At 45.7% G+C, this 14,922-nt stretch overlaps 1 protein-coding gene across 1 annotated transcript; it reads right to left on the minus strand.

The window, feature by feature from the left end:
• Window positions 1–882: 882 nt before the first annotated feature.
• Window positions 883–14,077, minus strand: MRPL14 (mitochondrial ribosomal protein L14). Its single transcript, XM_065401537.1, has 3 exons — window positions 14,002–14,077; window positions 3,937–4,030; window positions 883–1,419 (listed from the first exon to the last, which is right to left on the minus strand). The coding sequence occupies exons 2-3, from the start codon at window positions 4,008–4,010 to the stop codon at window positions 1,053–1,055; spliced, it is 441 nt and encodes a 146-aa protein (XP_065257609.1). The 5' UTR covers window positions 4,011–4,030; window positions 14,002–14,077; the 3' UTR covers window positions 883–1,052.
• Window positions 14,078–14,922: the final 845 nt, after the last annotated feature.

Below are 14,922 nucleotides of genomic sequence, written 5' to 3' on the forward strand. Positions count from 1 at the left end.
AAAGTGTGGAGGTGCAAAAAGGAACTTGAAAGGATTTAAAGGGAAGTTTTCTGAGAGAGACTGGGTCTAGTTTAAACCCAACCTTTAGGTTAAGTTTTTTTAAAAAATGAAAAATATTAGGCTGAAACACACTCAAGAAACAGACTGAATATAAGCCTTCCCCAGCAGTGTTTGCAACTTGAACCCAAGAGCTAGTGAAGAGAACCAGAAAATAAAGCTGACTAGTTATTTCCAAAGCCTTCCTCTGGCTCACACATACATTTCTTGTCCTTCCCTACAAGATCCTACTCACCTGAGTCCTGGCTTGCATCTCAGATCTTATCACTTTGCCTCATGCCCCCATTTGTTTCCTCTCCAGTTCTCACCTCTTCACCTTATTCTGGGGTGCCCACAAACATGGAGCAACTCTTCACTACCAATGTGAGCAGTCCCCTAACGCTGTCCTCACTACAACCCCGCCTGAAAACCTGCTTTTTTCTGCAAGGTCCACAGAGACTAGCCCATCACTCAACTGCCCATGGCACTCCAACATTTCATTTCAATCAGATACTTTTCTCTGGGTCTCCCCCCCCCCCGTGTCTTATCTGGGTCATTTAGACTTGCAAGATCTTGGGGGCAGGAACTGCACTTATGTGTGTGTTACACATCAGAAAACACATTCTCAACACGTAAGTTGCCAGAACTGAAAAATGCAAAAGAGTAAAAAAAAACAGCATAAATAGGCAAAGCAAGTTAGAGTTTTAACATATTACGTGTTAATGATCTTGGGTCAGGTTAACACCACAGGCAGGGAAGGGTTCATCTAAAATAGTTTGCTTTGGCAAAACTATCTAAAAGGATGTGATGCAGTTAGAATATCAATCTAAAAAAAAAATACTCAAGTGTCTTAAAAATCTTTTATTCAGCTGTAGATCTTAATTCACAAGTAGAAGACCAGTCTCCCGATGAACCTCAGTTCTCCTTGGATCCTCTTCTAGGTTAAGTGGAACCATATGGAACACTTACTCTTTCAAAGATCATGCAGCAGGACAGCCTGAGACCTTTCATAGTCTTCACACTAAGTGCTGGGCAATGGCCAACACTTTAGAGAACTCTCCTTCGCGCTTCCGCAGGATCAAGGGTATTGGGGTTTTTATTCTAGTCCCGGTTGGGTTTCCATTGTCTTCGATGAGCACCACATTGTTGGAATCAAATCTAGGTGTCATGCAAGGGCCAGGCATCCTGTGACCTACAATTAAAGCCTTTTTCTTTTCTCCTTTGATAGCCAGGAGAATTTTATCCCCCACTTTACCAACTCCAGTCTTGTTATACACATGGATGCATTTGGGCGGCCGATGGTACGGCGTGTTCCCCAAGGCACTGTTGTCCACCACTCGCACGCGGGTCAGTTTCTGTATCGCACTGCATGCTCCAGTGATGCTGGCAAAAGAGAAGTAAGAATGCTAGACAGAGCTTCTCAAACAATCCTTGGGGATCAAGGGCAAAGCCCAGCACAGAATCAAGCTGTTACATGACCCAGCGATAAGGAGTCAGTGAGAAATACATACCATACTGGTGACACATCTACTGCGTGCAAAGTGTTCTTTGAAAGTCAGGTGCTACTTTGGGCTTCACATACAATTTGCTAAATTTAAACAAATTATTCATGCTAACAGGGAGTCAAAAGGGCCACTCTACTCTGAAATGTGCCTTTAAAACATGACCTTGTAGAGCATCCTGTTTATCGCACCCTTTAGAACCTCCAGATGCAACGTGTTCAGTTTACAAGTGAAAGGATTTGGGGTTTTTTGTCAGTGCCACAAACAGCACCAGGGATCTGAGAATCAAGCTGGGCTCTTTGTTTCTTGCATGTTCTCATTAGTAATAAAGGTTCTGCAGAATAAATTCTCCCTTCAATGACACCTGGGAAGTCCCACTGCCTTCCGCGAATGTGCACAGGTGTCACTTAGTAGAAAATTCTCTTCATGATTCAAAAGAAGGAACAGAGCGTGAGCTGGAGTCTCTTAGCTATATTGGCTCCACGGGACTAACAAGAATAAAAAGAAGTACAAACGTGTTCGTTAAATCAGCAGATCTGATTCTGAATACACTCGGGGAGGGCAGGGCGGATCTGTACAGTAAGGGGTCATTTTTACATGTTCACTTTTCAGAGTAGAACCTCACTTTAAAATACATTTGTTCTTTTTTTTAAATTAGTTTTTAAAATATCAAATTCGAAGTGGTTTATTGGCCCCATTCAAAGAAGACACCTGGCCAAAGTCTAGGAAAGTCTCTCACCACTACAAACAAAGGCCCTGTTCAAATCCACTTGACCAGGCCCCGTAGGCCCATACTGATCTGATTGCTGGTAGACATCAACCCAGAAGTTTGTTTCTGAATTACACAATGACCAATCAAATTACACAATGACCACTTCAGGATGAAAAGCCAGCCTATCCACTCAGGTTCTTTCTAGTTTTATAGAGCATAAACTATACAGTAACTAAATCACAACATCTAGATCCCTCGTTCCCTCTTGAAGATGGGGAGTACGTGCACACAACTTTGCCCCCCTCCAGGCTCCCACAAAGAGTGGCACACAAACTTCCTGGCTCATCAAGTGCAGCACACATTTGCGAAATGGGCATTTTAAAGAGTGCCGGGAGGCAGGGGTTTATGCCCCGGTGCTGCACAAACACCGAACAAGAAGATAGTCCCCATATAATGGGTTTCAGAGTAGCAGCCGTGTTAGTCTGTATCCGCAAAAAGAACAGGAGTACTTGTGGCACCTTAGAGACTAACAAATTTATTAGAGCATAAGCTTTCGTGTTCTATATGCATCCGAAGAAGTGGGTTGTAGCCCACGAAAGCTTATGCTCTAATAAATTTGTTAGTCTCTAAGGTGCCACAAGTACTCCTGTTCTTTTTTCCCATATAATGGGTACAGCCTCATATTGTTAGCACCACATGGTTCCAGAGCCTCTCAGTTTCCCAATTATCTACCATCAACACCTTCTTTGCCACTATCCTTTTAAAAGTCTCGGGGACAAATTCTGACCACATTTACCCCAGTGTAAGTGATAGTCAGTGGTCCTCATTCCGGATGTCCATATAAATGTAGCCCATGGTACTAAAGAGGTGAGGTACTAAGCTCCTTTTATATGGAAATTGTCCTTATTTGCCTCAGATACTGAGCCCAGATACTACAGTGATGGGTGTGACCTGAATTGACTAATAAGTGAGTCAATTTAAAACACTAATCCCCCCTGCAAACTAAGACTCTAATCAATCCTGCAATGAGACCTGTGTTGGTGGCTCCACATACCCACACAGAGCATATTGCAGGATCAAGGTCTTAAAGGCTAGTCAATGCATTGCAGTATGTGAAGTTAATGAATAAATACCTAGAGGCAGGGACAGGCACTTTAAATGAAAAGAAAACAACGTAAGGGACACTGTCAAGATACAACAAAAGAATTTTTTAAATTATTTTTGGTCTAAATACCAGACAATTAACACTAGAAGAATTCTAAGCATGTAACTGACTTTTCACCACATGGGGCATTTTGTTACCTTTTCTGCATTTCACTCAGCTGGCAACAGTAACAAAGCACCTTTACCTTCTGCTCCCAAGCCCTGATCTTGCAATCAGATGGGCACAGGAAGACTCTGAGACCTACTCAGCACACAGGCACAAGATCTGTCCACCGGATCAGGGCCACAGCCAATATCACGTCTTGATTGTCAGGCACCAGCATACACTGTTGTGTTTGGATTGCTTAGGCAATCTTTTGAATGGCTTTTCATGGACTGTAATGACATTTTTTCTCTTACACTAGTTTTATGAAATTAGAATCATGATATTTTGTATTTGAGCTACTTAACAATGTCCCTTTAAATATGAAAAACACTCAGTTTAAAAAAAACAACAACAGGCTCGCAGTATTTGAAAAGTACCTGAAGTGCCGCTGCTCGACTGCTCTGTTTACTTGGGTTAACAGCAAGCCCAGTCGCCTATTCAAGAAAGCCATTGAGATTCTGGTAACAAGCCCTGCACGAGAAACAAGAGAATTATGGATTCTGGAAATTGGATAGTGCTGATTTCAGTTTTTTTTAAAAAGGTAAATCATAGGCTGGAATCTAAAAGACACATTTGGGATGTATAGTACATTGCACTGCTGGGCATACATTACTTGAGTGCTGACAGCATCCTCAGCATTGGACAAACCAGCGCAACAGTCCTTATTTGAATCTGACAGTCAGTACAACTCAGACAGAATGCATAGGCAGTATGTTCAATATCACTGCAGTGCAGTTTTCTACTTAAGGGGAAATATATCATTTTAGTGCCTTTTCCCTCTTAATGCAAGCCATGTAATCATTATTTTGGGAATTGAGGGCATGCCTGGAGAGAACATAGTCACTATGTAAGAGACTTTATTCGACTATTAACAGCTACTAAAATTCTCTCTAAAAAAAGGCCCAAAAAAATTCTGATTCCTTTAACATGGGTTTCGATATAAAATCTGCGGGTCTGTGGATTACAGGAGGCAAGTCACTACAGAACATGAAAGGAATGAAGTTCCAACGGCCACTGATGGTGTTCCAAATCTTAGCAAGCAGCGGGCATTCCTCAGCTTGTTTCTAGACTCCAATACTATTTCAGACAATATTTCCCCACCTGTGGTGCCCACAGGAAACAACCGCCTGTAACGTAAGAAGTTCTTTCAGGAGCCACAGCTTTGAGTAGTATTGCTATTCTTAAGTCCTTGCAGCATTCCAACCTCATTATAGCCTTTTGTAAAGACTTGGGCAGGAATTTATCAGATACCAAAAATGTTATCAAAACTAGATTCCCTGACTTTCTCCCAGGCCTATAGTTTAGGTGCTTCTATTTCTTTGTATCTATGACCATACAGAATAACTGGACCCTTTCAAACAAGGCTCCCTTCTGCCTCTCTCCTTCCTGAAGTAACACTTAAAATACAGTTGCCACTTGTCTTTTAGCCAGTTCTGATAACCTTGGGGCCACGTTCTGTATACTGGCACATTTTAAGGGCCATCTGAAAAATTCTGCCGCAGCACTTCTGCACCAACACACACGCAATATAGCATGTATTTTTAACTGTGCTGCAAGTGGCCTCACACATCACATGGGCAGGTTTTGAATAAGAGGCTTACCACATTGGAAGTGTGGTATTTTTTGTGGCAAAGAAAAAAACAAAACAAAACCTCGGGGGCGGGGGTAACAGAACCTGGAATAAATTAGCAATATTGCTTAAAAATCTGCCTGAGTTCCCCTCCACTATTCCTAAGGCAATCATCTTCACTGCCCAAAAAGCTGTGTTTTCAAAGCAAGAGAGCTAACACATATTAGCTATCTCACTGTGAAATACTAGCAGAAACAAGACTCTGTAGGTTTTACTTTGATGTAGCCAGGCAAGCTCAACTATGGCAGGGAGATATAGTAACTTTGCCTAGCTACATGAAGGGTAAGACTACCTATGCCTTGACTCCATTAGGATTTTACAGCAAGATACCTCACCCTAAACACACACAACTTTCCTGGCAGTGAAGAGAGAGACTTTGTCCCTAGTTTTGCTAACACTCCTATATATGCTTAATTTTACAAATGGAAGCAAAACTAAGCACATACCTGAGTGTTTGCATGTTACTCTCACTACCTCCGGAGCCTGTGTCTAAGGCAAGCCGTGGATCTTTCCAACAGAAGGCATCAATGAGAAATAACAGTGCCTGTCTGCCCCTTTCCTGTACCATACTGTCTACTTAAACTCTACATTTGCTATCCGTCAGCAACAGCTATCCTTCCATACAAGAATGATGTCTGCCAAGGGGGAAAAAGTCATTGAGGAGACTTCAGATGACTGAAGAGTCCAATTAGTGCTCTACTGGTTTTTCCATATATATATTTTTTTATATATGGCAGGTGGTTGCTTGGAGACAGCACAACTGCTGGCCAGCATGCTGTACCCTTTCCTTCCTCCTCTGCCGTTTCTCGGCCTCTTGAGCAAGGCGATTCTCTTCAAAACAGGCTGAGGCTTGATGTATGATGCGATGCCATAGCAGTCTATTGGCAGCCAGCTCTTCCCAATTCGTGGGGTCTTAAGATATACTTTCAGGGTGTCCTTGTAGCGTTTCCTCTGTCCTCTGCAGCTCCTCTTACCATGACTGGTGTTAACCAGGGTTGTGTTATTGCCCCCAAAGCTTTTTTCCATCTATCTTGCCGTGATCTCGATTCTTATTTGTGACCTCTCTTCTGGAATTGGGATTGAGTATTGCATGGACAGCCAGCTCTTCAGCCTGCGGAGTCTTCATTCTAAAACTAAGGTCACCAGGACTGTTATTACCGACCTTCAGTATGCTGACGACCGTGCTATCCTCATGCACACTGAGGCTGATTTGCAATCTACCCTAGATCTTGTCTCAGGTGCCTATCATAGTCTGGGACTTTCCCTCAACATCGGGAAGACTAAGGTGCTCCACCAGCCTGCCCCAGCATAAATTGCCCCCCTTCTCCCACAAATTGTCATAGGTGGTGAACTCCTGGAAAATATTGAGCATTTCACTGGCTATCCACTGGCTCATAAAAAGCCCTTGGATGTTTCTAACCCCGAATCCTCTGTGTGGCATGAGATTATACAGCCACTGACCCAAGACAGCCTCTGCCCTGTTAAAGTTGACAGTGTTCAAGAACTATGTGTGATCAGTATTCCATCTTTATAGCAATGATAAGAAACTCTTCCAACCCCTCTTCGCCAACACATTCCGCTAGTCTTAACTTTCCCTTTGAGCTGAAATGCCCCCCGTAATTCAGCTCATGCAGTGAAACACACTTTGCACTTAATACTGTATAAACAGTAAATCAGATCTTCAATTTGTTTGACTAACATTAGCATTTCCAAACTTCCCAAGGAAATGAAAATGTAGACCACTGGCAGCAAGAGCCCAACGTTGTTTGGTCTACTGTACTGGGTGCCAGACACTCCCGAGTTTAGACCCAGCTCCAATATACTCTGGGTAGCCTTTAAGAAGTCATTTATCCTCTCTGCCTTAGTGTCTCCATCTTAATTCCAAGGGGCAAATTAATTTTTTACTGTCTGTACGGAGGTATGTGAATGCTAAGTATTAAAAGCCTGGTTTAATGCTGCTTTAGCAGTCATTATAAAGCACTAAAATCCATCCCACCAGTTGCAACACAGAACACTTCAACACTCCAGAGAGCTGTTACCACATGCTGGCAAATCTTCAAAGTGGACCAGAGAGGAGGAGACAGTATTTGGCGCATTCTATTTGAGAAGTAACCGCAAACGTGTGAATAACAAATTAACTTAGTTTTTTTCTTAAGTTTGCTTTCCAGTGTCATTTCTGTCCATGTTTCGGTGCTTTGTGGTGTGTTTGTAAGAGGCTCTTCCCAGCTTCTCTCAAGCCTTATACAATGCAATCATTGTTCCTTTGGGCACTTCCAAGGGCCACTCACCTGTAGTTGCTATTGCCCAATCAGCACATGAGGGTGCTTTATAATATCTGAGAAAGGCAAGAGATTATTACTGTTTAATATTTAAATATTAACAGTCTTCTGATTGTTGACGCATTCATGCTAGTACAGAAGAGGCCAGTTTTCATGTAGACTAACATTTGTACCATCTTCATCATGGCCACTGCCCAAAACTAAGACTCTAGATAGCCACCAAACCAAAAGCCAATTGCATACAGTATAGAGTTTATAGGACAAGAGGTGCTTCTAGTCACAGAAATGATCACGGCACTGCAATACAGCAACATGTCTAGAGCACTTAAACGACGACTACATGTTCAATCCATCCTTTCTAATTTAGGTCACACAGCTGCAGCTAAACTCTAGCAATTACTTTTATTTCATATTGAGAGGGTCCAACTCTGTAAATCCAAGACCTTGAAGCTCTTTTACCCATCTGCCCCCAACCTGACCAGGTATGCTGTAGACCCAAACGCAATTTTTGTTCGGAATAAGTTTTAGAAAAAAAAAAAAAAAAGTTAATCAAATATTCGCTCACCAGAGTGACCCAAATCCTAGTCTACTGATTAAGTCTGAATGTGCAATAACCCACTGCAGTAAACATTCCATTCTCAAGTGTATTGCAGCATTCTCCCCACTTCAACAGGCCTTCAGCAGACTTACACAAAGCTCAGATACTGCACAGGAAGAGGAACCGTTCATTGGTCACAAACCACTGAAGGCTATTTATGCACTGTACCATTTCCAAGTGCTGTATTAAAACTCCCAGCTTACCTTACCCCCTCTCCACTAGGGAATAAAGATGTGTTTTATTAATCTTGCAAATGTAAGTGTTTTCCAACAGAAGCAAATACACTGCAGTTCCAGAATATTCCACTCCACTGAACAGAAAGTGGCCAACCCAGAATATTTTATCTAACACACATGGGCTGCCTCATTTAACTAATATGATCTGAGGATGTCTTACCACTAAAATAGCATTGACCACGTGTGTTTACTCCCATAGGGAGCCAAACAATCCACAAGTTGCTGAGTACCTTCTTCAGGACTCAAACCACAAGGGAAACAAGACCTGAGTCTTCAAATTCTCTTAATTGCATTTGTGAGTCTGCCAATAGGAAAGGTGGCTTTTTTTCCCCACTTTAGCGACAAGTTGCAAGACCACCTCCCCCCAACTCCATTTTGTGTAATAAAACCTTAATGCCCATTGCAGGGGTACTCTGTCTAGACAGTAACCATTATTACTACGTACATTTCTATAGCTCAATTCAAGTGATAGAAGCACTCAGACACAGATTGGAAAGCACTCTGCAAAAGTGTTTCCTAATGGCACATTAGGTCACTATAGGATTAAAAGAAATTTTAAAACACAAGGACAGAGCATCCACTTTTAAGGGACACAATGAGTTAACCACCTGCTTCCAAGACCCCTGGGAATGTCTGTAGTTTCAGTCACATTTTCTTATTTATAACTTTTTTTCCCTGTCCCCTGTTGCTAGGTGAAAGGGCAAACACTGAAACCAGCTAAGCACAAAATTGCTGTTAAATGTACAAAACAGAAAAAACAGGGAAAAACATTTTTACTCACTCTCAAATGTAGTAATCTTATGTTAATAGTCAGTTTAGCAGGGTCTAGCCTGACCACTCTTTCAAACTGAGACAGAAAAAAAAGTCAAATTCTGGGCACTAGGACGTACAGATTTGAAATGAGTTCTTCGTTCATCATTAAAATGAAGGCAATGAACTCAAGATGATATGCACAATGCAAATGTCTGAACCTGGAGCAGCAGTGTATGGGTTTATTTATAGAATGTCTGCCAACCTGCTCTACAAGAGCCAACTGTGAGCTACAGGAGCTCAACCGATTCAGAGTTTTCTTCAGAAAGAAAGAGATGTGATTAAGAGCTTGTGTGTGTTAAAAACACAGGAGATATTCATTACAAAGGCATAATTGGTTTTACATTAATGACAGACTATAGAGGCCAAAACTCACACAGAGGGACTTAATTCTTCTAGAACTCAAGTTTTATGAATAGGACTGGTTATTAACCAGGGTATTTATTGGTTCAAGGCAATAATAGGAACTCATTATACCTTTTTGAGAAGGAACAATTCTACTTTTGCATAGTTTCCAAGTGAATCACAAGAATTTGGAATTGGTTGTCAGGATCATAATTAACCAGGAAAAAAAAATAAAGAAATAGTGTTCCAAATTGAGATTCAGGACTTTCTTTTTAGTGCTATAGATGCCTGAAAACCTTTTCATAGTAAAATTCCCACTCAAATCTTTTGGGGTTGCAAACTAATCCAAACATTAACTTGCATAACTGGATTTTGCTTTCTAGTCCCCACAGAGTGTGCACATGCACATATATACACCTCAAATCTCAAAACAAACTTCTCTCTTTTAAAGATTAGTGAGGTCTAGTGGACAGGACAATAAACAGGAAGTCAGAAGACTGGGTCTATTCCCAGTTCTACCACTAACCTGTTATCCAACCATGGCTGTCTTCACAGCACCAACAAAAAAAAGGGTGGAGGTGTTTACTCTGAGATAGCTAACTGAGTCAGCTGTCTCAATATAAAATCTTGGTGCAGACCAGGCTAGTTTTTACCCTAAAGTAACTAGTTGAGGTCAATCCCAGGTCAGGGCATAGGGCAGGCCTCTACTGGCTACATCAAGGTAAAAGTTATCTGTGCTTTGTCTCCACTGGGATTTTACTGAGAAATAGCTATCTTGATGTAAAACTGTCTTTGTCCAGTATCAGGGGGTAGCCGTGTTAGTCTGTATCCACAGAAACAACAAGGAGACCAGTGGCACCTTAAAGACTAACAAATTTATTTGGGCATAAGATTTTGTAGGTAAAAAACCACTTAAGATGGCCACATTGGGATTGCAAAACTGGATGGAGGGCCGGGTAGGGAAGGCTGTGCCTTCCCAAACAGCCTAGCCCCCGCCTCCTATCCACCCCCTCCCTGCCCCCCTCAGAACCCCCGACCCATCCAACGCCCCCCTGCTCCTTGTCCCCTAACTGCCCCCTCCCAGGACCCCCGCCCCTAACTACCCCCTGGGACCGAACCCCCTATCCAACCCCCCTGCTCCCAGTCCCCTGACTGCCCTGACCCCATCCACACCTCCACCCCCTGACAGGCACCCTGGGACCCCATGCCTATCCAACCCCCCATTCCCTGTCCCCTGACTGCCCCCTGGAGCCCCCCCACCCCTTATACAACACTCCAGCCCCGGCCCACTTACCACGCCGAGCAGAGCATGCAGAGCAGCATGTCTGGCTGCCGCGCTGGCTGGAGCCAGACACGCTGCCACTCTGCTCCACAGAAGCGTGCAGCTCCGCCACCCAGAGCGCTACCCATGAGGCAGCGTGGCTCTGCGGGGGAGGGACAGCAGGGGAGGGTCCGGGGGCTAGCCTCCCCGGCCGGGAGCTCAGGAGCCAGGCAGGACAGTCCCGCAGGCTGTAGTTTGCCCACCTCTGCCTTAGACTCTTTGTGCTTGTCTTCAACAGACATTTACCACCTTGCATTAACTGCCTGCGGGTATGTCTTCACTGCAGATGGCCCAGGCATTTACATGGGTGCTGCCCAATCCCCTCCTAACAACATACAGAATCCTGCCTCCCAGAGTTTGGTGGTGCTTTCAATCCAGGCTAGTTGGCACAGCTGGAAGTATGAGTAAGAATCTGGGTTCCGTTTTCATTCAGGCTGGTAGCTCACCCACTTTGCAGGGAGGACTAACTCATCTGAGCGCTGACAGTCCTCTGATGCCTTCCCACAATTCCCTCCAAAGGGCAGACAAATTCTCCCACAATCCACTGGGACAGAATCAGACAGACTCAGCATACTACAGCACAAAGAACCATGTGGCATGGCCCCAGAAGTCCTAGTGATACACCCAGGTGAGTGCAGCAGTAGGGAGGGCACAGTAACTTGGGTATGGCTTTGCACTGTGGTTGCTCACACCCAGGTTAAGCTAACCAGGGTGCTAATCAACTTAATTAACTCTGCATATCCCAAAGGTTGCAAGGAGGAGGAAGAAAAATTGTTCTTCTTAACCTGTGAGGCTAGGACAAGAAGCAATGGACTTAAATTGCAGCAAGAGTGGTTTAGGTTGGATGAGAAGCTGGATATGAGTCAGCAGTGTTCCCTCGTTGCCAAGAAGGCCAACGGCATATTGGGCTGTATTAGTAGGAGCATTGCCAGCAGATTGAGGGAAGTGATTATTCCCCTCTCTTCAGCACTGGTGAGGCCACACCTGGAGTATTGCGTCCAGTTCTGGTCCCCCCCACTACAGAAGGGATGCGGACAAATTGGAGACAGTCCAGTGGAGGGCAATGAAAATGATTAGGGGACTGGGGCACATGACTTATGAGGAGAGGCTGAAGGAACTGGGATTAATTAGTCTGCAGAAGAGAAGAGTGAGGGGGGATTTGATAGCAGCCTTCAACTACCTGAAGGGGGGTTCCAAAGAGGATGGAGCTAGGCTGTTCTCAGTGGTAGCAGATGACAGAACAAGGAACAATGGTCTCAAATTGCAGTGCGGGAGGTCTAGGTTGGATATTAGGAAACACTATTTCACTAGGAGGGTGGTGAAGCACTGGAACGGGTTACCTAGGGAGGTGGTGGAATCTCCATCCTTAGAGGTTTTTAAGGCCCGACTTGAGAAAGCCTTGGCTGGGATGATTTAGTTGGTGTTGGTCCTGCTTTGAGCAGGGGATTGCACTAGATGACCTCCTGAGGTCTCTTCCAACCCTAATATTCTATGATTAGGAAAAACTTCCTGTCAGGGTGGTTAAGCACCGGAATAAATTGCCTAGGGAGGTTGTGGAACCTCCATCATTAGCAATTTTTAAGAGTAGGTTAACAAATACCTGTCAGGGATGGTCTAGATCCAGTCCTATGATTCTATGAATTACCTGAGGCCAGTGTTTCTCACCCTTTCAGGCTAATCGCCCCTTATTTGGGGGGGGGGGTGTTTACAACCCCTATTATTAATTTACTGTAAGAGTAAAAATGCATTGATGCTTAGAAGACTAAACATAAATAATGTTTGGGGAGGGAGGTATACTGGACCCTGAAAGATGTGCCAGGAGTGGGGGAAGCAAGATTTTCTTTGCATTAGACTGCAATAATATTTTCAATAATTTTCCCAATGGTCACACCAGTTGAGAAATGTTGCCCTTTGTTGATCCTTAAGAGTAGAGTTCCTAGCTTCTCTTTGCCAGAAGCTGGGAATGGGCGACCAGGGATGGATCACTTGATGATTCCCTCTTCTGTTCATTCCCTCTGAAACATCTGGCATTGGCCACTGTCAGAAGACAGGATACTCGGCTAGATGGACCACTGGTCTGACCCAGTATGGCCGTTCTCAAGAACAAATTTTGTAAGTTGTAATACTCATGTGGCATATTGGAGCCAGACTTCTGAAAGGGTCTGACATAGACATATCCATTGTCTGACTTTTCTAGTTATACTGTAAGCTTATTGAGGCAGGGATTGTCTATTACTATGTCTGTACAGTACTAAAATAATGGCTCCCGGTTTTGGTTGGGGACTGGAGGCACTAGTATAATACAAAAGAATTACCAGGATGGCCTCACCAAGCCCTATATAAACCTGAGTTAAGTGTCCCTGGAGTGCCAGAAAGGTTACAAGGACCGGCCATGCCTGGTGTAACAGAGAGGCTGCAGAGTTTAGTAGTTTACTTTTGTGAATGTACTCTTGAGACAGGAAAGAAAAACAGAGACTCTGTGCTTACAGGGGACAGGCTAGAAAACCACGCAGGGACAGTCAATAGGTGGACCGTGGGCCAAATCCGGACCACCAGACACTTTTGAACAGACCCTGAAATCTTTTCATTTACTTATTTTTTACTTATTTTTTCCCTGGAGTCTGGAAATTTGGACCCTGTCAAAAAATAATTGATTCCCCCGATCTACAGCGACCCTGCACCTACAATAAACAAGGATACAGGGCGGTGTGCAGAGGAAGATGCAGCAAGACTCTGGGGTGGCCTAGGCTGGGAAACTAGTAAGGTTTTAGGACATCTGGTGAGGACCATCTGCCCCTCGAAGCCCCCTGTTGTGCACCAAGCCGGCAGCACCCGGGTGTAGCAGCAGCAGCAGGCCAAGGCCCACCCCAGGGCTGCCTATAGCCAGGCACGCCGGGCTGCCCCTGGCCACACGCAGCCGGGCAGCGCCCCCGACACCACAGCGCCCCGCACTCGCTGGGTTCCCCGGCCCTGCCCGGCAGGGCGCCCCGCGGCGGGGTCGCGGCTCTGGCTGCCCCGCGTGGCGCAGGGAACGGGCCCCTCCCGGGGCCAGGCAGCGCCAAGCCCGCGGGGGAGACCCGGGCGGATCCGCCACCGCCGGGGCGGGCAGCGGGCGCTGGCCCAAGGCCACTCGAGGAACCCAGGAGTCCGGGTCTCCACTCACCCACCCTCCCTCCGCGCATGGTGGGGGGCCAGCGCGCGCCCCGCTCCCCCAGTCACTCACAGGCCGCAGGCTCGATCCCCAGCACGCATGCGCAAAAGGGGAGCGAGGGGAACGATCCGATCGCCCGAGGGGGAGGGGGCGCATGCGCATCAGCCTCTGGAGAGTAACACTGGAATAGCCCCTCCCACCACCACCTGTGCAGGGATAGGCTACGCCCCCTCGCTCCTTGTCTCCTCCTCCTCCTGTTCCTTGTTCTTCCAGCTGAGCCAGGCAGTGGCAGGAGACTTAGCTGGTGTGGGGCTGGGGTGCCTTCCGTGTGTGAGTGCGGTGCTGCCCTCCCAGCTTCGGAGGGGCCAGCTGGAGCCCTTGGGGAGTCCAGCAGAAGGAGTGGGGAGCCGGTCCGTGTCTGACACTGGGGTAAGTGAGCAGCCTGGCATACATTGCATTGCAATGGCTCGTTCCCTCCGCCCCCCGCCTTTCTCCCCTCTGCAGCAGCAGCTACAAGGACCTGTCTCCAAGGCAGCCTGGAAATGTGAATGTCTCCCTCTGTGTGTGTGCATCTCTCCCGCCCGTGGGAACGGCTCTCTCCTTCCCCGCTCCAGTATCGGTTTCCAATAGATCTGTGGGTGTCCGTGTCGCTTAGCCTGCCTGCCTCTGGAACAATGGAAGCGGGATTGCTAGGGAGGTGGCTCCTGCAAATGCCCCATTTGCCTCTTGTGTGATTTCCCTCCCCCCACACACACACACACATTCCCCTTTACGGAGCCCAGCAGGGGATACAGGGTATCCAGGGCTGCCCGCTGACACACACTAGCCTCATCGCAATAAACACAATGACTCATTCACCATTTTTGTAGCGATTTTTTTTCTTGTTTTACCTGGCCCAGCTCTGCCTCCTTGCCGTTCCCTGACTCTCCCCCAATGTCAGAAGCAAATCGCCAAGGAGGAAACGTTGTATTTTCATGCTATTGACGCTGGATG

Source organism: Emys orbicularis, chromosome 3 (assembly GCF_028017835.1).
Source record: "Emys orbicularis isolate rEmyOrb1 chromosome 3, rEmyOrb1.hap1, whole genome shotgun sequence".
Classification (NCBI taxonomy): domain Eukaryota; kingdom Metazoa; phylum Chordata; order Testudines; family Emydidae; genus Emys; species Emys orbicularis.